Here is a 23,493-nt window from a genome sequence, read left to right on the forward strand (position 1 = left end):
TATATGGGGTAAGGTGATCTTGCAAATAAACTAGTCTCAAGCCATTAAGGGTTTTACATACCACTAGCAACCTTGAACTTGGCCCAGTAACAAATTGGCAACCACTAAAGATCTCTGAGCAGAGGTTTTATATGCTGACAGGGTCTCACTCAGGATCTAGAGTGGTCACTTCATGATGGGAGTTGTACTACAAAACATTTAGAGGGCACCAGGTTGACAAAGGCTGGTCTACAGCCTACAGGTCTGAGCTCCATCTAGGTGACATGGGCAAATTGTGGAAGGGCAGCGCTGGCACAAAGCCTGAGGCTTTAAGTGTTGATCAAGATTGGAGGAAGGAGAAAAATGAAAGAGTTGGAGGCAGTATTAGCAACCACCCACCATTTGAATGGTTGTCATGTTTTACATACTGACCATGAGGAACATCATCACCAAAATATGATCATAAGGTCAATTTTTGCCTCTTTCTTCACCCCCAGTCCTGTGGGAGTCTTCTTATGAGGCGATTTATTCGCTTATTTAACACATTTTTTCTATTGCTTTTCTATTTCCAAAACAGCTTACAGAAACAATGAATTGGGGTTATTTACTCCCTCTCACTAAATACTTTTCCAAACATGACTACCAGTTCTTGTCTAGCAATCCTACTTGTTGCACATACACTCCAAACCAGGAAAACCTGGGCAGTTGCTGATGGACTACGTCCTTGTGGAAGTAATAGCACTGACTCAAATGCCAGCTACAACCATCGAGGCCTGGTGGTACTCTCAGTACTTCTTTGACCAGCACTGTAGCCCAGGCAGCTGTGTAAAATCATTATTTTGCCAAAAAGCTGTCAAGATGGACTCACACAAATGCAAGACCTTTACCAAAAGCTTTTTATTGATTTGTCTGTTAGATTCAACTCGATCTGGGTCAAGACATTGCTGTGAAACGCCCATTGCCATGCCCCAAAGACAGCTGTAGCCTTGAACCAAGAAAGACTTTGCTGTGTACCTGGGGAGCAGCTATCACATATCAGATTGGAATGTGTTGTACTGTTTGGCAGAGGGACCCCTCTATGTATGCTATGTGACACTTTGAGTCAAATGTGAATAAGCTAGTGAAACAAACTGAAAACATCAAACAATGCAAATTCAAGGAAGCAGAGGCTAGCTAGTGACCGAACTTATGTACAATATCTGTGGGGCTGAAGCTCAGCATTTCTGAGCTGGTGAACCCAATCTGCTTTGCTGCAGGGAAGCACATTTATTTAACAGCAAGAGGTGTTCCATTGTGCTTGGGAGACCAGCTGCCTGTCCTATCCCTGGGATTCAGCCAGGGAGAAGCTGTTTCTGTCACGATACCAGTCCAGATATTGCCTCAGAGGGGTTGGCATCCAAAAGTGATCTCGATTCTAGGTTTCAGTAGGAGTGGATTTTAAAACGAGCTAAAAATATAAGGGAATAACAGAGCATTCAGCGCCTTGTATATCAAACAACAGTATTCCAAATCCCTTGCGGGAGTATACCCATACTTGGACATGCATCATGGTGGGCAATTCCAAACTGTGTATAGGCGTTATTCTTAACAGGAGACACTAAAGAGCCATTGCTAAGGATGAATAAATCTGTCGAGGCTTGCCCACACTTCTACTCGTGTCATAAAATTGCTGTTTTTGAGCTATTTTAAGGGGAAATCGGGGAAATCAGCACTGCCAACATGGGCTGCCATACGTCTGGAATTTCCCGAACATTTAGTTGCTTTCTGCCTGGACACTGCTGATGAATGCAGTATTCTGGATATGTCTGGGAAATTCTGGACATATGGTGACCCTATTTCTAGGCATGGGTCAGAGTAGGTTTCCCCTTGGCCCGTTCCTGCAGACAAAACATTCTTTCTACCACAGAGCTACGATAGTGAAGAAGCACTTTTATATCATTCTTCCCCAATCTGGTGCCCTCCAGATTCTTTGGACAACAACTCTAGGCAGCCCCAGCCAGGATGACCAATGGTCAGGCTGTAGTCCAATCCACTTGGAGAGCACCAGGATGGAAAAGTCTGCTGGCTTTCAAGCAGTGCCATGGAAATCTTCGTTTAGACTGAGTCTTGCTTCTAGGGGAAAACATATTGTGGAGAGGGGGAAGAAAGGAAGGATGTGAAGAGAAGAAAGCAAGAAAAGAGTTAAAAGGAAGCAAAGATGAAATAATGGAAGAAAGAAAAGAAGAGGAAAGAAGAGCAGAAATCATAGATAGAGAAAGGGAAATAAGTTTACCTTAACACCCTCAAGCATGAGCTACAATTTGACACCCCCCCCTCAATGGCAATGTGTTTACAGTTGAGGCCCAGTCTTCCATGATCAATAGGCCCCAATAAACTGTTCGTTCTTCTCCTTCTTCCTCCATGCTTGGGTCATGGGGTGCAACCTTGAGATGCTCAACAGAGCAGCATAAATAGCATAAGTAGAAACCTACTTTCTTAAACAACCAGTATCCAGTTGCCATCATTTATGTCCCAGTTGCTTTTTTTTGGGGGGGGGGGAGATTGCACCCTTGCCCATTGACTTAAGCAGTGGGGATCATTAAATAGATTAGTGAAATAAGACATGCAAGCATTGGGGAAAAATTGATTAAGTTTCTGTCCTTACATACCATTTTGCATAGCTGTCGTGACTCGCCAGTGGCTAATGACCTCTGTAATGGTGTGCGCTACTCTACCGTTGGGTAACCGCAAGTCATCTGCACCATTCCCATTGAAGTTTCCACAGGCTCCGAATACTTTGTTGGCCAGTTCACCACTGATGGCCACTGTCAGGTCTCCTCTGGTGCTATAGAGAACCCGCACACCGGATCTGTGTGCCACTGTCACCAAGTCCTGAGCCAGGCTTATCGATACTTCCTTTGAGGGCTGGACTGGAAGATGCACTGGGTGCCCATTAACCTATAACATGTAAACCAGCTGGTCATTTAGAACTACTACAGATGATAAAGACAAAACAAGGAGGACAACAATATAACTTTAGAAGATGTGTGGTTGCTGGAGAGATATAACTTCTGCTAAACTCACTGTTCTTCTCCATGATATGACCATGACCTACCCCTTAAGCCTCTGCATTGGATCCTGCAAGCTGCATCAATTTCAAGTTTTTGTCACAAAACTTCTAAAGCTCATGGCCTTAGACTACCACCCCTCCCTCCATTTTCTGTATCATACATCTAGCACATTTGCTAAGGAACCTTTCCAGAAATGTATGTGAATACACACATACCCATATATTTTGAAACTCTTATCAAAATTCCTTTCATTTTCCTTTGAATTTGTATAGAAGTTTCTCTTGAGAGGACCTTCGAATTCAACTTGAGTTTCAACTACGCCATTGCCTATGACTCAGAAGTGTACCTATTCGCTCGTTCACTCTTTCTGTGACACACACACACTGAATTATGTCACTAGCCCCTAAGAAAACTACTGATAGTCTTATATATCCCTGGGCATTTTGTTTGAGCAAAACTACCCTTAAATTTGCTGATTCAGTGGCAATTCTTAAAATCTTTTTTCTTTCTCTGATCTCTGTGCCCCTCCAATTCTGTGCTCTACATTTTTCAATGCATTCACCTCTCCAGAGTTTTCATATAAAGCTTTCCTATATCAGACTAGTCTCATCCAACCTGCATCTCTATTGCCAACTGACTGTGTGGTGAGTGCTGAATGTGTAATGTGTGTATTTATGTGGGTGGGTATGGTGCATGCATGTGTGAAAGTGTAGAGTGGCTCCACCCCTTGTCAGTTATTGCTTTTCCTGCTATTGGCTTTGACCCTGCCCACTTCTGGCATGAATCCTATGGAAGGCTGGCCAAAGAGAATTAAGCCCACCCTTATAGAGTGTCTATTGCAACTGTACACGCTAATTTAATGCTCATTAGTTACAGCATTCCAGGATGGATAAATAAAAAGGATGACAAGTTAGTGGGAAGAGTGGGAGGTGAGATGGCGGTGTGTTGATTGGCAAGAAAGCTTATGTGGAAATAAGAAGTGGATACTGAAAGGTATAATGGCTGATAGAATATGAGTTCTGTCAGCTTCCATTCTTTACTTCTTACCGTGACTGAGCTGTCCTGCTTCACCAGCACAATAAGCTTGTGGAAATAGATTGTGACAGTGACCACAAGGGGTGTGGGGCATGCAGGACATTTCTGCAGCTGAATCACCACCCGGAACCAAGATGTAGACTTGGCGTTGATGAGCGCGGAGATCTCATAGGACCCTACAGGGGGAACCTTTCCGGAGACCCCGTCGTAAGTTGTGAAGATGTGCCCCTGGGAAATGGTGCAATGGCCCTCTTGCCGGATACAAGTCCACTTGGCATTACTCAGGACACAGGTTTGTCCAGCTGCACATGGTAGCGGTGTGCACACGACCCGACCTTGACGGTGGCAGGTACACTGCTCCCTGCAGTTGGCTGTGATCACCTTCACTCCAACCTGCCAATAAAAACACAGTGTTGAAAGCAGGTGACTCTTGCATTTTGCCATGTTTGAAATCATAAAACGTATGGTGAGTTTATGTGGTATCTTCCATATGTTATCATCACAGTTCTGCTGACCCAACTGCAAATTTGTGTGTGTGTTTGACACAGAAAAAAAAAATACTTTCATCACATCATTGAGTAAAAATAGAAAAAAATAGTTGGTGCCTCCTAATTTCCAGTGGGAGCATATTCCAAAACATGAATGCCACCACACTGAAAGATCTGCCTAACAAACTTCAGGGGCGTGTGACACCCACAGCTTCTGGAACCTACACCACTCCCATTTCTGCCTCTACAACATTATTTCTTCCCGTTGCTCCATAAACATCCCAGCTAGCCTTCTGCTTCCTGTTGGAGCAAAACGCTTCTTCAGGTGTTATTTCCCCTTGGTGCAGAAGAATTCTTAACAAGAACAATCTGTGAGTGTGCAGCTGTGGTTATGCCTCTGTTTGTAAGTGTGCATGTTAAAGTTCTTCTTCTCCTTCTCTCTCTCTCTCTCTCTCTCTCTCTCTCTCTCTCTCTCTCTCTCACACACACACACACACACACACTAGCATCTCTTCCTGATCTTTGTAGAGAAACTACAGCCCAACTGAACAAAATGCCTTTAAATTCAAGCATTCCAGTTTAGCCAGCTTGTGTATTGGGATAACATGTTCTTGTTCTTTCAGAAAGTGCTTGTCACTTGCCTTAAACCATGTGCCCTGGTGAAAGCACCGGCATTGACTAATAGGCACACAATGATACCCAGCCATAAAGTAACCCTTTTTGCACTGGCAGCCTTCGGCACAGTTGCTAGAGCACTTGGTGATGCTGACTGCTTCTCTGCAACCTCTGGGGCAAGCTCTGACACAGATATCGTAGTGACTGTTGACTGGGCACTTCATAGCTGCAAGAAAGATTGGGGAAAATTAAGTTACTATATGAAAGGGGCAGATGAGTGTGGATTAGGAACACAGGAAGCTAGGATACTGAGTCAGTTCAGACCATTTTGTCCATTTAGCTCAGTACTGTCTGCACCATGGATAAGAAATCACCATCCCACATGCCAAACTTGGCCAATCAAGAGTACAAATTTGAACTAGACTCAGCTGCCTCACACCTGACAACATATGGGGGCCAGATGGAGAATAGGAATTGGTAAATCTCACAGTTTTGTTTATTCCCAGTTCCTTGCTTTTCCCATCTTAAGTTCAGGTCTCCACCTTTCCATGTCAGTTTGCTTTTTTTAAAGTCATTGGGAAAACTCAACAACATTTCAATGTGATTTCTCCCCTGCCAATATGCACAATTTTGTATGCAGTTTTGCCTAACATGCACATTTTTGCAAAGTGATTTTCCCTAATATAAAGCATCTTTGTGAATTATTTCCCCCTAATATATGAACTTTTATGCACTTTACTCTAGTATATGCACTTTTGTACACTGGGTTGCAGCACTGCATTTGGAAAATTACCATTGTTTTGCAAAGTACGAATTGGGATGTTACATGCTGCCGCTTCCATCACCAAGCCCAGACTATGAGCAGACAAGTTGGTAATACCTGTTCTTGGATGTATAGTTGAGATTGTTAATAGATACTAGTGTGCACAGATCAAGAAGGATGCTGGCAGGGGTTATGAAAGTGGGGTTAGGTGCCCGTGGCCTTAGAAAGCTAATTCTATAGGAGGACTTACGGCAGAATGCTGCTGTCCTCCAAGGCTTGATCTTGACGCCTGCAGCTTGACAGGCAGTGACGTAGGCATGGATAGCCCTACAGAGGATAACAGTGTTCCCTCTTGCTTTGCAGAGGTCATGCACGCAATTGTTGTAGAAGTCTGCAGGGTTGATGGTGGAAAAGCAGGCACTGAAAGGTCCATATGGGGCTTGAAGTATGCCACATTGACTGCTGTGTACATAGCTGGCCTTCCGGCTCTCTCTGCATGCACCACATACTGAAGCGGCACAATCATCTGCGCAGACAGCCGTGGGGACGTCCACTCTCCAAGCAGCTGCAAAGACTTGGACGCTTGAGGCTGGGTGGCCAGTGGGCAGGAAGAGGTCATCATTGGATCTGCCATTATAATTACCACATAGGCCACAGGTCTGGCCCTGATAGGATTCAGGTACTCTGACAACAAGATGGTAGAGCTGGTCAAAAGAGACGAATAAGCCAAAGTCTGTCCGAATCACAATGTTGTCACCATGGTAGTACGCCCACATACCATCACTTACCAACCGGAAAGGTAAGTAGGTGGTTGCACCGTTGACCTGTGGCAGTGGAAAGTTAGTGAGAATCAGGCAGGCAGACAGTTTAAGACAATGGCCACTCCTCTGATGTGTCCAAACCAACATCTGATGTAGTTTCACCTTTTGCCCTTGTTTACTGGTCTGTTTTCTACGTATGTTCCTTATACATGAAAACCTAGCATTAGCACATAGCATCCCTGAACACTAGGCTCTCCAGATTGCAAGCAGGGCCCATCACTGTACTGACACCTGCCCTGGACCCCTTGTGCTGGATGGCTTGGAGCCACCATTTTAGATTCCCTGTAATGTCAAAGCAGAAAATTAAAAAAGGTGTTGCCAAGCTGCCCAAACACCAGGGCTGTCTTAAGCATATGTGGCGCCGGCGTGCAAAGATCCACCCAGCACCCCCCCCCCGGTTGCCCAGTCCCAGGTGCGCAGGAGGGCAATGCTGGCCGGCCACCCAGCGTTTTGCTGGCTTGGTCGCCCGCAGCAGAAGAGCCCACCGCAGCACTCTGACTGGCGGGTGGGCTCTTCGCCACACTCTCGGCTGGTGCCCCAAGAGCCCAGCGCCCAGGTGCCCCGCACCCCTAGCACCTATGGGTAATATGGCCTTGTCAAACACTAATTATAATGCTGCTGCTGCTGCCAGCTTTGGCCACAGGGACTCACTAATGAAGTAGGGGGCCCACCTGTAGAGACTTTCCCAAGGCCTCCCCCAAACCTAGATCTAGCCTTGCTAATATGACCATTGTATATTGATTGTTGCCCACCAGCCACACATCAGTTCTACTGTGCTCATCTTGAACATAGGAAGCTGTCTTATATTGAATCAGACCATTGGTTCATCTAGCTCAGTATTGTCTACACTGACTGGCAGGAACCTTCCAGGGTTTCTCAGGGGTTTCTGCCAGCCCCAGATGTTGGGGATTGAACCTGGAACCTTTTTCATACAAGGCAGATTCTCTGCACTGAGCTACAGCCCATCCGCTGACTCCATCATTACCCATAGCTATAGCATTACACAACCTCATTGCTGCAACCATTCACCCTATATATTCAACACCTCATGTCTTTTGACCAAGCAACCATGTTCCATTGCTCTCCGTTTCACAAAGGCTTACCAGGACAATGCCTCTCTTTTCCCGCAAGATGGAGATGGTGTTTTGATAAGCTGTGACTGACACGACCTTCGTCACAGAGACCTTGCCCCTGGACCGCCTCTCATTCTCCACGTTGACAGAGAAGGGCTGAAGGGAGGTCTTCTGCGTGCAGCTCCTAGCCAGGGTGTAGGTGCAATTGCTCTGGAGGTCAAATGTGGTGCCATCAAAGGTGAGATAGTGTGGGTCACCAGCCACATGACAAGAGCCACTCCTCTTGGGGGCAAGTGAGTGGCATTTCTGGACACCTTCCACCACACGACATTCCTCATTAGGACCACAGGAGGAACGGTGGCAGTCCATGATGCCACCTACTTGGCATACACATCGCTCCTTGCAGAATCCGTTGAGATAGAAAGAGTCACCCGCCTTGTAGTAGAAGCCTTGGTGGACACAGCCACACTGGGAGATGGGAACACACTGGTCGCCACTCAGAACATAACCTTCATTGCATTCGCATCCCTCGTGGCATCTAGTAGTGCACGCTACTGGGTTAAAGAGGCTGAGACAAGTCACTGGGCAATTGCTGGTGCAGACTTTATAGCGGCTGTTTGCGCTGCATTTAGGTGCTGGAGAGAGACAGGAAGACATTATTGACCTGGTGGAACCCCACTTAGTCTGGCGTCTTCTCCTAATCCCCCCAACCTAAAATGTAAGTGTAGGAAGAGATACTAATTTCAGACATTTCCAAATCTTGTTTCTAACAGGGAGATCTCCTGATCCTGACTCTAGGAATAAGTGCATAAGCTGAATCAGATCAAAATGTCCATCCAATTCAACATCCTATTTTCCACAAAGCCCAACCAGATTCTTCTGAGAAGTCCACAAGCAGAGGATGAAGAAACTGGTTTTCCCATCAGGCTCTCCAGAAACTGCTACCCAGATTTATATGAACTCTGAAACCTGGAGGTCGCCTATAGCTATCATGACTATAGCTATCATTGATGATGAACATAACATATTACAATGTATTTATATACCACTTTTCATTCCACAGATAGTTGTCAAATCCCCACTGTGTGTATGCAAGTGGCAACCACCGCAATCTAGCAACAAGTTCCATATATTGTGAACATATTCCCCTTATTTGTCCTGAATCACCTACCAATCAGTGTGGACGACCTCAAGTTCTAAGTACTGAGAAAGGGAAAAACTTTCTATCCACTTTCTCCATCAAATAAAATAATTTTGAAAATTGGCCTGGGAGTTTATGTACTCATCATTCCTTGGCAGGAACTGGGGGTTCACTTTCTGCAAGGTTATTGACCATGAACTTACTACAGAAACTGGCAGACCTCCACTCATAGACCCTGGTGCCATATGCTTGGCAAGCTGCGGCATAGGAGGAGATGATGTGACAGACGGCATTTTTATTGGTCTTGTTGGAGCAAAAGTCAAAGACACAGTCTTTGAAATATGATTGAGGTGGCACCTTGCTGTGGCACTCCCTGAAAGGGCCACGCATGTCCAGCAGGAGGCCACACTCCTTGCTCGTCTTTTGTGAGTGTTCAATGTTCACAAGGTCTGCACAGGCCTCCTTCTCCTTCTCAATGCACCCTGGGATGTCCCGAACTTTCCAGCTTCGGCCAAAGTCCCCTGGGTTAGTTGTCAGAACTTGGCTGTGTTGCAGAGTCATGTCATCATCTGCCCGCCCATTGAAATTGCCACACAAGCCACACACGTCACCCCTGTAGGCTCCTGGCACCGTGAGACGGATATTGTTAGTCCCATCAAATGCAACAGTTAAACCAAAATCAGTCGTGATCACAATATCCCAGCCGTGGCGGTAGAGGGCAACTTTGTTGTATTCAATGTTGTAGGGCAGGTGGACCAACAATCCATTCAACTGGAAAAGGTAGGTGAGGCAGGGAGAAAGAAAGAGAGAAAAGAATTTAGAGATGTTGTATAAAGCAGATGTGGGACAATACATGCTTTTCAGGGAAAAGGTCTTGCCTTCACTCAAATGGACCAGGTAGCAGTAGATGATGGGAAAGATTCTGCCTGCCAATCACTGTCTCAGAGCCACTGCCAGTCTAAGTAAACAGTAATGTGCTAGATAAACTTTCCCCAACTGGATGCTGTCCAGATGTTTTGGGCTATAACACTCATCAGTCCTAACCACCACAGCAAATAAATGAACACATAGTTGGACCACCTGTAGGTATTCAACTTGCAAGTCAAGATATTTGGGAACAAAAGAACACAAGAACAGCCCTGTTGGATGAGGACAATGGTCCATCTGGTTCATTATTCTAGTTCCCAGATGCCCCTGGGAAGCCTACAGGCAGGATACAAGTGCAACAGGGCTACTCTTCTCACTTGCACTTCCAAGCAACTGGTATTCAGAGGCATTCTGTCTCTAAGAGTGGAGGCAGAACATAGTCATCATGACTGGTAACCATTGATAGGTTTGTTCATGTATGCTACCTTGGATTCCATTACGGAAGAAAGTGTGGATATAAAAGAAAGGAAACAAAGAAGCAAATACATAAATGAAAATGGCGAGTTGTGCCTAGCCCTAGGAGAAGATACTATGGAGACAGAAGAACTTTGAAAGCTCCACATCAATACATAATTGTGAATAAACCATCCTGTTTGGGTTGCTTGCTCCTTTCATACTGAATAATCAACCTCAGAAATAAGAAGTGATTGATAAATCCAAGAAATTGCATGAGTTCTAGCAGAAGGGCAGAAGAAGTGCACTCACCAAGACTTTACTATGGCTGACTGTGATTGTAAAACCATAGACTTTGATCTCAATGGCTTTGGTGGCAGGATAATCCTTGTGTCCCTTCCTTTCATGCCGAACCAGGACTTGAAACTGGGTCAGGTTTGCTCTCTTGTGGCAGATTTCAACCAGGCGATAAACACAGGTCCCGTAGAAGTCATAGCGTAACCCATCAAAGGTGATGTAATGCAACTGTCCCACAGCAGTGCAGGTCCCATAGTAGGTGGGGTAGCACTTTCTCATGCCATTGACAACATGGCACCCTTCCATCTCCCTGCAACGGGACTCATGGCAGATCACTTTTTTATCTTGCGCCCTGCACAAGCAATGCTGATGGCACTGCTGGTCACCCCAGAACTGCTCATTGGGCGCATAGAGACGACCATGGTAGGCGCAGCCGCACCGGTTTTTGGGAATACACTTGCCACTATCCAGCACGTAGCCAGCCTTGCATTGGCAGGTCTCCACGCAGGGCAGGTGACACTGCTTTGGAGCATCAGGGTTGGTGCAGGTGGCAGGACATGCTGAGCCACAGGGCATGTATTGACTGTAGTCAGGGCAAGACATGGCTGCAGAAAGGAAAGCAGAGGTGAGCACATCCACTGTTCTTACATAAAGCCCTATCTTTGCTTGATAGCAACATTTCATCTAATACATTGAGGTTCTAAATCAGGGTTCTCCTATCAGCTGGCAAGGCCAATGGCTAGGGATCGTGGGAGCTGTAGTTCAAGAACATCTGAAGGGACATAGGTTTCCCATCCTTGCTGTAAGCTTATCTATCAAACTAAAGTAGCCATTCCCCCCCCACAGGGTGGTTCAGGATTATTGAACTGTGGGAGAGCCTTTTAGCTAAATAGCAGGGTCAAATCTTTTTATTTTATTTTATGATAGTGTATTCCTGAATACACTTACTTAATATATGCCCATATATGTGCACAGTATTTCAGTATTTCAGTTATGAAACACATTCCCTTCTGGAACCACAGGTTGCATTACTGCAATGGGTCTATGCAGGGCTGAATTTGAGGTTAGTCTGGAAGCTTTAGCAAGTGCAAACTGTGGCAGTTCAATTGCTCACTTGGGCAGGATATTACCACCATGTTATGATGCAGCTGAAAGAATTGCACCGGCTGCCAATTAATACTGGGCTAAGTTCAAGGACTAGCTTACTTAGACGATCATCTCGTCCCTTATATACCCAACTGATCACAGCACTCTCCAGGAGAGCGTTTCCTGCAGACATCATCTTATCAGGAGGACTATTCTGTCCAATATAGTAATTAGTCCTTTAGTGTCATAGCACCTACCCTTGGGAACTCCCTCCTATTAAATATTAAACAGGCACCACCTCTGTTATCTTTTGGTTCCTAGTGAACATCTGTCTCTTTGCACAAGCCTTTTAAGCAGAGATCATTCCCAGTCTGCATCTGTGTTGGAAACTTACTTATATATTTTAGATGTTTTAATGACTTTATATTTTGTGCCTTTGCTTCCCTAGACTCCTTTGGGAGGAAGGGCAGGATATGTATTTCACACATAAATAATAAATACTACAATACAACCCTCATCTAGGTGCCCATAATTGCATAAGTAGCTCGATCCCTCTCTCCATGAATGCTCTGCAGTACTCACGGCAGCCGGCATGTTTTCTCCAGGCAGATATCACTGCCCCTTCTCTTTGGCAGGCATCAGCGTAAGTCTTCAGTGCTCGGCATAATATCTGCTTGTAGCCCTCAAAGGCACACAAATCAATCACACAGTCGTTCAAATAGGGCTTGGGGTCAATCAAGGCATGGCAATGTCGGAATGGGCCACCTCTGTGCTTAGTAAGCAGGCCGCAATAAGTCTCCGCTCTGTATCTGGTCGCCATCTCTGGAGAACAGCGCCAGCATTTGCCATGGCAGCCATGACTGCATTGGCTATCACCATCTTCCACCTTCCAGCTCCTGCCAAACTCCACAGGATCGGTGGCAAAGCCTCCCAAAGATGTCATAAAGTCATCATTGGGGTCCCCGTTGTAGTTGCCACAGAGGCCGCAGATATGGCTCCGAAAGGCTGGAGTGACCTTCACCACTAGGTAATAGTTCCAGTCATAGTAAACTTTCAGACCAAATGATGTTTCCACAACCAGCTGGCCTCCCCTGTGGTATAAGGAGAGCTTCCCATCATGCATGCTTATGGGCAGGCGGGAGCGTACTTGGTTGACCTGGAAGCGGCAAAGGCAGATAAAAGAATGTTTTTCTTTAGTCAAGATTATATACACATACTCTGCAAATTACCGTAATTGAAGTGACACAGCAGCATTCCCTCACCCGATGCCCTCCAGCTTTTTGGGACTCCAATTCCCATCTGCCCCAGCCAGTGTGGCCAATGGCAAGTGATGATGGGTGCTGGAGTCCCAACAACATCTGGAGGAATCCAGGTTAGCAAAGGCTGTGATGAAGCAAAACGCCAACATTTCTAGTGAGGTCAAACTTCTCTTTCAGGAAGTTTCTATTTAAAGAAGCAACTTTAGTTGTGATGCTGACTAATAAGGTAGAATCATTTGTGATCACGTGACTTCCAGGTGACGTGAAACAAGATTTTTAAAAGAAAGTCCCTTGCATATCTCCAGGTTCAAAAAAGGATCAAGAAGACTTTGTAGCTGGAGACTTGCTGCCAGTCAAAACGGGCAATACTAGGCCAGGTGGGAAAATAATCTGACTTTTCATAAGGCAGCTTCTTATGTTTCTGTGGCTCAGTCAGAACACGTTTACTTAAAAACAACAACACCGAGAAAGGAGTAGCTCTGCATGAATCTGTCAGCTTCTCTTTTTTCTAGGCTTAAGTTCACGTTGCTGCACTTCTGCTTCACTTTGCAATTCGTTTCTTTTAAAAATAATGTTCTCACAAAGTTGTCAACATTTCATTGTGCACTTCTCCAAATCTGCACATTTTTGCAAGCAAGTTTTTCTAACAATTCATTTCACCGCTATTGGTGTTTTTATGCATGCTTTCCCCTAATGCCACATTTTCGGCCCTTTTTTTCGGTTGCAGAACTGCAATGCAAAATTCAGAGAATTGCAAATTTTGAAAGTGAGCTGCTTGAGTTTGCATATCATTTCAGAAAATGTGAACTTGGTAGGCTTGCATTAAAATATAAACAGAGCCATATTTATTCCTGATCCCTACGGATCCTTATACTTGGAATAGTCAAGTACTTTTGTGGGGAAGCACCCCGAGATGACAAATGCAAATTTGGAAAATCAGGGAGTGTCTGAAAAACTGTGAGAATGGCACAGTAAAAAAGGATGGTTTCAGATAAGTGGATTCTGACAAAGGTAGATAGGAGACAAAATCTCCACCACCTTCAAATGCATCAATTAAAAGAAAAAAGGTGTAGGAAACTGCTGGCCCTGCAGAGGCTGCTGAACCAATCTCTCTCTCTCTCTCTCTCTCTCTCTCTCTCTCTCTCTCTCTCTCTCTCTCTCTCGTAACCTACCCTGGAATGCTATAGTGAAGGACAGGTGTGTGAGAGAAATAAAATAAATAAGCAAACTGTAGCCCTCCAGTTGTTATTGGACTTCAGCTCCCATCAGCCCCAGCCAGCATGGCCAACAGTCTGAAATGAGTGGAAGTCCAGCAACAACTATAGATTCCCAACCCCTGGCGCCACTTCCTCAGTTTTAATAAAACCACACAGAGATGGGCTCTTACTCTGACAAGGCCATATTCGTACTTGACCATGGTGATGTTGGAGCCATAGACAGAGATGGTGACCTGGCTGACGAAAGAGAACCGGGAGTTCTTCTGGCTCTTGGTGTAGATATGGAAGAAAGGTAGAGCCGAAGTGGGTTGGCAGGTCTTAACCACAGTGTAAGTGCAGGTACCTTGGAAATCGTAGCTGCGTCCGTCAAAGGTGTGGTAGTGGGGTTGTCCAGAGGCCCAGCAGATTGACTGGGCGGGCGAAACAGACACACACTTGGGGACCCCATTCACAACTTTACAGGTTGTCCCTCTCTTGCAGTGAATTGTGCGGCATGCTTGTGCTGCTACTGGCACACATTTGGGCCGTCCATTTATAACTTGACATACAGTTCCCCTTTGGCAATGGGTACTATGGCAGGAGCTCGGCAGAGGGACGCACTGGGGCCAGGCATTCACAATCTGACAGACAGTCCCCACACTGCAGCGGAATTTGTCACAGGAAGGTGGGTTGTGCACACATTGGGGGAATCCATTAACAAGCCGACACACAGTCCCCACTTGACAATGTACAGAAGCGCAAGAAGGTGCTGCTGCTGGAACACATGTTGGCCGGCCATGTGCAATCTGGCACACCATTCCCTGTGTACAGTGAGTTTTGTTACAGGAAGACAGAATGGGTACACAAGTTGGCAAGCCACTGATGACCTCACAAACAGTCCCTCTTTGACAATGTGCTCTGTCGCAGGATGGTGGGACAGCAACACATCTGGGCCAGTAGTCCACAATTTTACAAACTGTCCCATCTTGGCACCGGAAGTGGTCACAGGAAGGAGGGCTCGGAACACATTGGGGCCAACCGGAAATCATGTGACACACTGTCCCTGCACTGCAACTGAATTTTGCACAGGAAAGTGGGCTGGGAACACATTGGGGCCCACCAAAAACCTTTTGACATACAGTCCCGATGTTGCAGCTGACATTTCCACAGGAGGGTGGGATGGGAACGCATGTGGGCCAACCAGAAACAATTTGACACACAGTCCCTGCACTGCAGCTAAATTGGTCACAGGAGGGTGAGATTGTAACACATCTGGGCCAACCATAAGCCATTTGACACACAGTCCCTGCACTGCAGCTGACATTTCCACAAAATTGTGAACTGGAATGGGGAACGCATGTGGGCCAACCACTACTGATCTCACATACAGTCCCTTCTTTGCAATGGAACTTGTCACAGGAAGGCGAGATGGAAATACACCTTGGAAGCCCTTCATATATCTCACACACAGTCCCTGCATGACAGCTGATTTTTTCACAAGCAGGTGGGATCATACGGGCAACACATTTGGGCCAACCACTGCTGATTTCACAAACTGTCCCTTCTTTGCAATGAAAATTGTCACAGGAAGGCGAGACGGAAATACATCTTGGATGCCCTTCGTATATCTCACACTTGGTCCCTGCACTGCAACTGAATTTTTCACAGGAAGCTGGGTTGGAATGGGGAACGCATGTGGGCCATCCACTACTGATCTCACATACAGTCCCTTCTTTGCAATGGAACTTGTCACAGGAAGGCGAGATGGAAATACATCTTGGATGCCCTTCATATATCTCACACTTGGTCCCTGCACTGCAGCTGATTTTTTCACAAGAGGACAAGCTGGGACGGGGAACACATTTGGGCCAACCACTACTGATCTCACAAACTGTCCCTTCTTTGCAATGAAACTTGTCACAGGAAGGCGAGACGGAAATACATCTTGGATGCCCTTCATATATCTCACACTTGGTCCCTGCACTGCAGCTGAATTTTTCACAAGAGGACAAGCTGGGACGGGGAACACATTTGGGCCAACCACTACTGATCTCACAAACTGTCCCTTCTTTGCAATGAAACTTGTCACAGGAAGGCGATACGGAAATACATCTTGGATGCCCTTCGTATATCTCACACTTGGTCCCTGCACTGCAGCTGACTTTTTCACAGGATGACAAGCTGGAATGGGGAACACATTTGGGCCAACCACTACTGATCTCACAAACTGTCCCTTCTTTGCAATGAAACTTGTCACAGGAAGGCGAGACGGAAATACATCTTGGATGCCCTTCGTATATCTCACACTTGGTCCCTGCACTGCAGCTGATTTTTTCACAAGAGGACAAGCTGGAACGTGGAACACATTTGGGCCAACCACTACTGATTTCACATACAGTCCCTTCTTTGCAATGAAGCTTGTCACAGGAAGGCGAGACGGAAATACATCTTGGATGCCCTTCATATATCTCACACTTGGTCCCTGCACTGCAGCTGATTTTTTCACAAGAGGACAAGCTGGAACGTGGAACACATTTGGGCCAACCACTACTTATTTCACATACAGTCCCTTCTTTGCAATGAAACTTGTCACAGGAAGGCGAGATGGAAATACATCTTGGATGCCCTTCATATATCTCACACTTGGTCCCTGCACTGCAGCTGATTTTTTCACAAGAGGACAAGCTGGAATGTGGAACACATTTGGGCCAACCACTACTGATTTCACAAACTGTCCCTTCTTTGCAGTGGAACTTGTCACAGGAAGGTGAGACGGAAATACATCTTGGATGCCCTTCATATATCTCACACTTGGTCCCTGCACTGCAGCTGATTTTTTCACAAGAGGACAAGCTGGAACGTGGAACACATTTGGGCCAACCACTACTGATTTCACATACAGTCCCTTCTTTGCAATGAAACTTGTCACAGGAAGGCGAGACGGAAATACATCTTGGATGCCCTTCATATATCTCACACTTGGTCCCTGCACTGCAGCTGATTTTTTCACAAGAGGACAAGCTGGAACGTGGAACACATTTGGGCCAACCACTACTTATTTCACATACAGTCCCTTCTTTGCAATGAAACTTGTCACAGGAAGGCGAGACGGAAATACATCTTGGATGCCCTTCATATATCTCACACTTGGTCCCTGCACTGCAGCTGATTTTTTCACAGGAAGCTGGGTTGGAATGGGGAACGCATGTGGGCCAACCACTACTGATTTCACAAACTGTCCCTTCTTTGCAATGGAACTTGTCACAGGAAGGTGAGACGGAAATACATCTTGGATGCCCTTCATATATCTGACACTTAGTCCCTGCACTGCAGCTGATTTTTTCACAAGAGGACAAGCTGGAACGTGGAACACATTTGGGCCAACCACTACTGATTTCACAAACTGTCCCTTCTTTGCAATGGAACTTGTCACAGGAAGGTGAGACGGAAATACATCTTGGATGCCCTTCGTATATCTCACACTTAGTCCCTGCACTGCAGCTGATTTTTTCACAAGAGGACAAGCTGGAATGTGGAACACATTTGGGCCAACCACTACTGATTTCACAAACTGTCCCTTCTTTGCAATGGAACTTGTCACAGGAAGGCGAGACGGAAATACACCTTGGATGCCCTTCGTATATCTCACACACAGTTCCTGTACTGCAGGTGAATTTTTCACACGAGTTTGTAATGGGAATGCAGGTGGGCCAGTCATCAACTAATTTACAAAGTGTTCCTTCTTTGCACTGGATTTTGTCACAAGAGGCTGGGATTGGAACACACATTGGCCAACCATCTATAATTTCACAAGTAGTCCCATCCCTGCAGCCGAGTTTGTCACAGGTGGGTGGGATAGGCACACACTGAGGCCAACCATCAACCATTTTACAAGTTGTCCCCTGACTGCAATGGATTTTGTCACAGGACGGTTGGATTGCTGTGCACTGGGGCCAACCTTGGATGATTTTACAAACGGTCCCTTGTCTACAGTAGACGTTTTCACAGGAGTGAGGGGCTGGAACACATTCTGGCCATCCGTTAACTGTTTTACAGATGGTTCCCACTTTACATTGCAACTTGTCGCAGGTGGGAGGGATGGGAATGCATTTGGGCCTTCCATCAATGAATTTGCAAACAGTCCCCTCTGCACATTTTGTTTTCTGACATGAAGATGGCAACGGCACACACGTGGGCCAGTTATGCACTATTTCACATACAGTTCCTTGTCTGCATTCATATCTGTCACAGGAAAGCGGGATGGGTATGCATGTTGGCTTGTCATCAACCATTTCACACACGGCCTCTTCTGTGCAAACAAAGGACGCACACGACGTTGGTTTATCTGGGATGCACGTCGGCCAGCCATTGACAATATCACACACTGTTCCCGTTTTGCATTCAGTATTCTCACAGGAGTGCGGCAGGGGCACGCAGCTGGGCCACCCGTTCACCATTTCGCAGACATTTCCCACTGCGCACTGGATTTTGTCACAGGATATGACGGTGGGCACACACTTGGGCATACCATCGGTGATCTCACAGATTGTTCCTTCTTTGCAGTGAATGGTGCCACAGGAAGGTGCAACGGGCACGCAGGCGGGAATCCCATTAGCTATCTTACATACTGTCCCCTGCTTGCAGTGAACTTTGTTACAGGACGGTAGGACGGGTACACACCTGGGCAAGTTGTTCACAGTCTTGCATTCAGTGCCAGCCACACAATTTAAATTGGCACAGGATGGCCCTGGGACACACTTAGGCCAACCATCCACAATATTACACATAGTCCCTTGCTCGCAGACGGTATGCAGGCAGGATGGCGGCAATCGGACACACGTCGGGTAGCCATCGATCACCTCACACATGGCCCCTTTATCACAAAGAAGGACACCGCATGATGCTGTTACTGGGACACATTTAGGCTGACCATGGACAACCTCGCATTCAGTCCCAACTTCACATTGGACTTTGTGGCAGGAAGGCTGGTGGGGCACACACTGGGGCCAGCCATTGATGAGGCTGCACACTGTTCCCGGCTTGCATTGAGTATTCTCACAGGATGCTGGTGCTGGGATACATTTAGGGAAGCCACCAGCTAGGTCACATATTGACCCTTCTTGGCACTGGACTTGATGACAAGATGGTGGGTGAGGGACACACCTGGCATGGCCCTCTACTATCTTGCACACTGTCCCCTCTTGGCATTGGATGGTATTGCAGGTCTGAGGTTCTGGGACGCATTGTGGCTGATTGTGCGTAATGCTGCATACGTATCCCTTTCCACAACTCGTTCCACTGCAGGGGATGGGATGAGGGCTCAGTGGAGGCAGGGCTGCTAGAAAACACAAAGAATCACTGAGGGTAAATGGAAGAGCTATCAGTACAGAAATATCTTGGAAGGCCCAGAAAGACATGAAAGAGAAAAGGAAATAATAGGCTATGAAATAACGCCCTGTTCCACAGAATCTCAAAGCCTGTCCCCCACCACCAACCATTTCTGTACATCATGGGTGAGGAACCTGGTGAGGAACCTGTGGCCTTCCAGATGTTGTTGGGCATCAGCTCCCATCAGCCCAAGCCAAGCATGACTGATGGAAAGGGATCATGGGAGTGCAGGTTTCTTCATATAGCACTGTCCTCCCTTCTTTCCTCCCATATCAACCTACCTGTGCACTCAGATAATAAGAGAAGGCTCTTTGTGTTCAGCCCTAAGGAGAAGTAGGTCATGTAAGTACAAAAGCACATAGAAACATAGCAAGCGGCCTCCTACAAAGCCAGACCATTGGCCCAACCAGCTCAGCATTGTCCACACTGACTGGATGTGGCTCTGCAAAAGTTTCAGATAGGGAGTCTTTCCCAGCCTTACCAGGAGAAACCAAGGATTGAGCCTGGGACCTTCTGCATGCAAAGCAGTTCTTCAAGCACTTCCTCTTTGCCTTACACTTTTGGTGCCCCTCACTCCCTTGCTAGCTGGCTGATCAGCTGGAACTGTTGCTTGCAGAAGGTGGTCAGTTCTAGACCCTTTGCAGGTTGTGTCTATGTTGCAGGCTCAGTCCTTGGCACCTCTGTTTACAAGAGTCAGGTAACAGGAGTTGGGTAGGGCCCTGCAGCTCTGCTGCCAAGGAAAGCAGATTGTTCTGGACTAGGTGAGCAAATGGTCTGTCATGTCATAAGATCACTTCTGTTTTCCTTTTTTGCCAAATTGCGTGATGTACTTGTGCTCTTCAACCTTGGGTCCCCAGCTGTTGTTGAACTACAACTGCCATCATCCAAAGCTGGCTAGGGATGATGGGATATGGGATACAGCAATATCTGGACACCCAAGATGGGAGAACACAATGCTGGATGACACTATTCTCAGACTTCCATAATTCCCTTACTAAAGCAGCCTAAATGTTCCATAGTAGCAGTTTAATCCTTTGATCGCTCACTTGTCAGAGAGAATCGAGAAAATGGAATTGCCAATCTATTGCATTCCAGTGCTTTCTGAGTTCCCCATCCACCTTTTTCAGACCTGATTTGCATCAATTTTTAAAATTAAAAATGCAACAGAGTGCACAGGTAATGTTACTGAAGTTTTTCAGGGCTAATGCCCTTTTAATTAGAAATTTCCTTCTTGGATCTTATGCTTCCTGCTCAGTAGGAACATGGCATTATAGATTTATTTTATTTTGAAAATTTCTAGACTGCTTGATGTGTGTGTGTGTGTGTGTGTGTGTGTGTGTGTGTGTTTAGGCTGTGCACAGTATTCAGTGGAAGTGAACATGTAATTAAAATCATTAATCAAATCATTAGTACATTTAACATTGAATTTCTTAGCTCCTGTTCTCTCAAGGGAGGCAAACTTTGCTCATTGGTTTGCTCTCATTCTTTTTCTTTTCTTTTCTTTTCTATAAACTGCAATTTATAAAAAAGAAAGAAGTGAGGAAATGAAGAATCAAAGCCACTCTGATTAGAACAGGAACTAATTAATTAAGAAGCTTTTAAGAGGCAATTCCTCTCTAATACTACAGTTGGTAGGAGCCACACAGAGGGAACTTCTTCATAAAATTGTAGGGATTATTACTGAATGAGGCCTCTGAATAAACATTATTGTAGGATCTTGGCCTTGCTGGTGAGCAGGGTCCCCCCCCCCCAGCCAGAACTCATTAGAACTCAGCTCCGGCACCTTTCAGGTGGGTGCCATTGCCATTCTAAGAGCATGAGGGAGGCGTTCATGGTGAATTCTGGCACCTCTTTTTCTAGAAAAATAGCATTGCTGGTGGGCTTTGCTAAATTTAGTAACAGCATTAAATACTGCGTGGAATGACCATTTTAATCCCTCTTCCAGCAGATTGGGTACAAGCAATGCCGTAGCAGTGCTAAATGGCTCTAGTGCAGAAGCAAACTTTGCCTTAATTGTGCTCAGACTGAAAAAGACACAATAGCTCCTGCACCAGAGACTGGACACTGGTGGTCTTCCAATAGTTGCTGAACTACAACTCTTGCCATCCCTGTTCATTGGCCATGTAGTTGAGAGTTGGAGTCCAACAACATATGGAAGGCCACAGCTTCCTTACCTCTGGGATATGGTGATATAGGTTAAGAAGAAGAAATAGATATGGCAGCTGGAGATGACTTTGAGATCTTGGATACATCAGGGGAACTCTGGATGTGCAGCATGTAACAGGAAGGATGGAAAGGAGGAAGGAAGGCAGGACTTACAATGGATGGCAAAGGCCACAGAGCCATAGCTATTGTGTGGGGCGACCCCAATACTCAGAAGGCTGAAGGTAGACTTGGGGTGTTCTACAAAGTGCATTGCCTGGTGCCCACTGAAGATGAACTCAGTCCAGGAGTAGGAAGTGCCTGGTATGACCCGCCAGTGTGCATAATGCAGTGGTTGTTTGTCTAAGGTAATGCTCTGGCACGTTCTGCTCTCTGCGACAATGAGTCCCAGGTTGTGGAAGCCTTCCTGACCCAGGATGCCGTAGGATTTGGAGTAGTCAGACATTGCAGGGACACCAGAGAGGAAGGGGTCATAGGGAACACCCTCTTTGACCCCTCCTGTGGCGTAGAACAGCACTTGGACCCCCACATTGGAAGAGATGTACAGGGGCTTTTGGCCTCTCACTTCAACTGCAATCACCTGCCCATCTTGCAAATGGTGCTTGGCATAATGGCTGCCAGAACGGACTTGGAGGTGTGTTGTCTGGCAAGCAGCCACATAGGCCACATCGTAATTGGTCTGGAAGGGCAGTGGGGCTACCAAGAATTCTTTGCCCCATTTCCGGGTGGACAGCAGCTGCTCAGAAACATGCTGGCAATTGTCATGTGCCCAAATGCAACTGTGGCCAGACAAGACTACAACCGGCTTGTGAGAGACCACTTTGGTGCCAGAAAGGTCCTGGTGGCTTTGGATCTGGACAGCTTGGTAAGCTTCAAGGGAGATAACGAGCTTGCTTCCTGGCCCATAAGTCACCCCATGGAAAGTCACTTGGCCGGTGACATAGATGAAGACTTGAGTAGGGTCCTGGCTGGATACCACGGAGAACTCCTGGAACCCTTTGGAAGGCTCTCCAGAAGGTGTCACCACATAGTGAGTATTCCCAAGTAAATACCTGGGGTAGACAACTGTGGTGGCAACTGAGTTGAGTTTGGAGCTAAGTGAGAGGACCGTGACATCATGGGAGGCCCTGACGATGACGGCAGAGTGGAATTTGTTGCTTCCAACCATTTCGACGTTACTTGGCAACTGTACTGGCACGGTCTCACCACGCTTGACAGCAAAGTCCCTCAGGAACTTGGTCTTGTAGACGGCAACAGTGACAGAGGTGCCGTCTTTTAGGCCAGTGACGAAGAGTTTGAAACTGCCATCCTCAAAGCTTTTCTGCAACCCGTTCTGCATGAAGGCTGTTATGAAGTGCTTCCCTTGGGTTCGCCCAGAAACTCTACCTAAAGAGATGAGAGAGGGATGCATTTGTTGAAATAATTGAAAATCAAAATGGCTCTCAAGGCAGTATTCTGCCTCTGAAGGCAAAATCAAGCTGAAGGTTTATATATCCCAGCCTACTGTTCTCACAGTGGCAAACCTGATGCCTATGGGAAGACAGCGAGCTGTACTGTTTTCAGGGGCTGCTAAACCATTTTTATTCTAGCAAGCCTATCCAGGTATGTAACTGCAACATTTGTAATAATTACTGGTTTTATTTTTTACATTATTATTATTATTGTTATTATTATTATTATTATTATTATTTAGACTTACTAGTCACTTGTTACCTAAAGAGCTCAAAGTGACGTGCAAGACTTTTTTTAGACTTTTTTTTTGTAAACAAGTTACAGGTCTTTTGTTCTAGCAAGAGGTATATCAATTTTGTTAAATAAA

The 23,493-nt window shown here is 46.1% G+C and overlaps 2 protein-coding genes across 2 annotated transcripts; both read right to left on the bottom strand.

Moving 5' to 3' along the window:
- Positions 1 to 37: 37 nt before the first annotated feature.
- On the bottom strand, positions 38 to 12,908 carry LOC310710945 (IgGFc-binding protein-like). Its single transcript, XM_083512286.1, has 9 exons — positions 12,251 to 12,908; positions 10,598 to 11,187; positions 9,169 to 9,736; positions 7,855 to 8,459; positions 6,181 to 6,754; positions 5,194 to 5,393; positions 4,077 to 4,457; positions 2,628 to 2,916; positions 38 to 1,426 (listed from the first exon to the last, which is right to left on the bottom strand). The coding sequence occupies exons 1-9, from the start codon at positions 12,789 to 12,791 to the stop codon at positions 1,401 to 1,403; spliced, it is 3,774 nt and encodes a 1,257-aa protein (XP_083368412.1). The 5' UTR covers positions 12,792 to 12,908; the 3' UTR covers positions 38 to 1,400.
- Positions 12,909 to 13,617: 709 nt separating this feature from the next.
- Positions 13,618 to 23,013, bottom strand: LOC310711146 (uncharacterized protein; the record flags this gene model as incomplete). Its single annotated transcript, XM_083512614.1, has 4 exons — positions 13,618 to 13,656; positions 14,315 to 14,554; positions 17,777 to 19,461; positions 21,831 to 23,013. The coding sequence occupies 4 exons, from the start codon at positions 23,011 to 23,013 to the stop codon at positions 13,618 to 13,620; spliced, it is 3,147 nt and encodes a 1,048-aa protein (XP_083368740.1).
- Between the last annotated feature and the right edge of the window lie 480 nt (positions 23,014 to 23,493).

The sequence above is a fragment of the Podarcis liolepis genome (assembly GCF_965112155.1).
Source record: "Podarcis liolepis genome assembly, chromosome: 7".
In the NCBI taxonomy this organism is placed as follows: domain Eukaryota; kingdom Metazoa; phylum Chordata; class Lepidosauria; order Squamata; family Lacertidae; genus Podarcis; species Podarcis liolepis.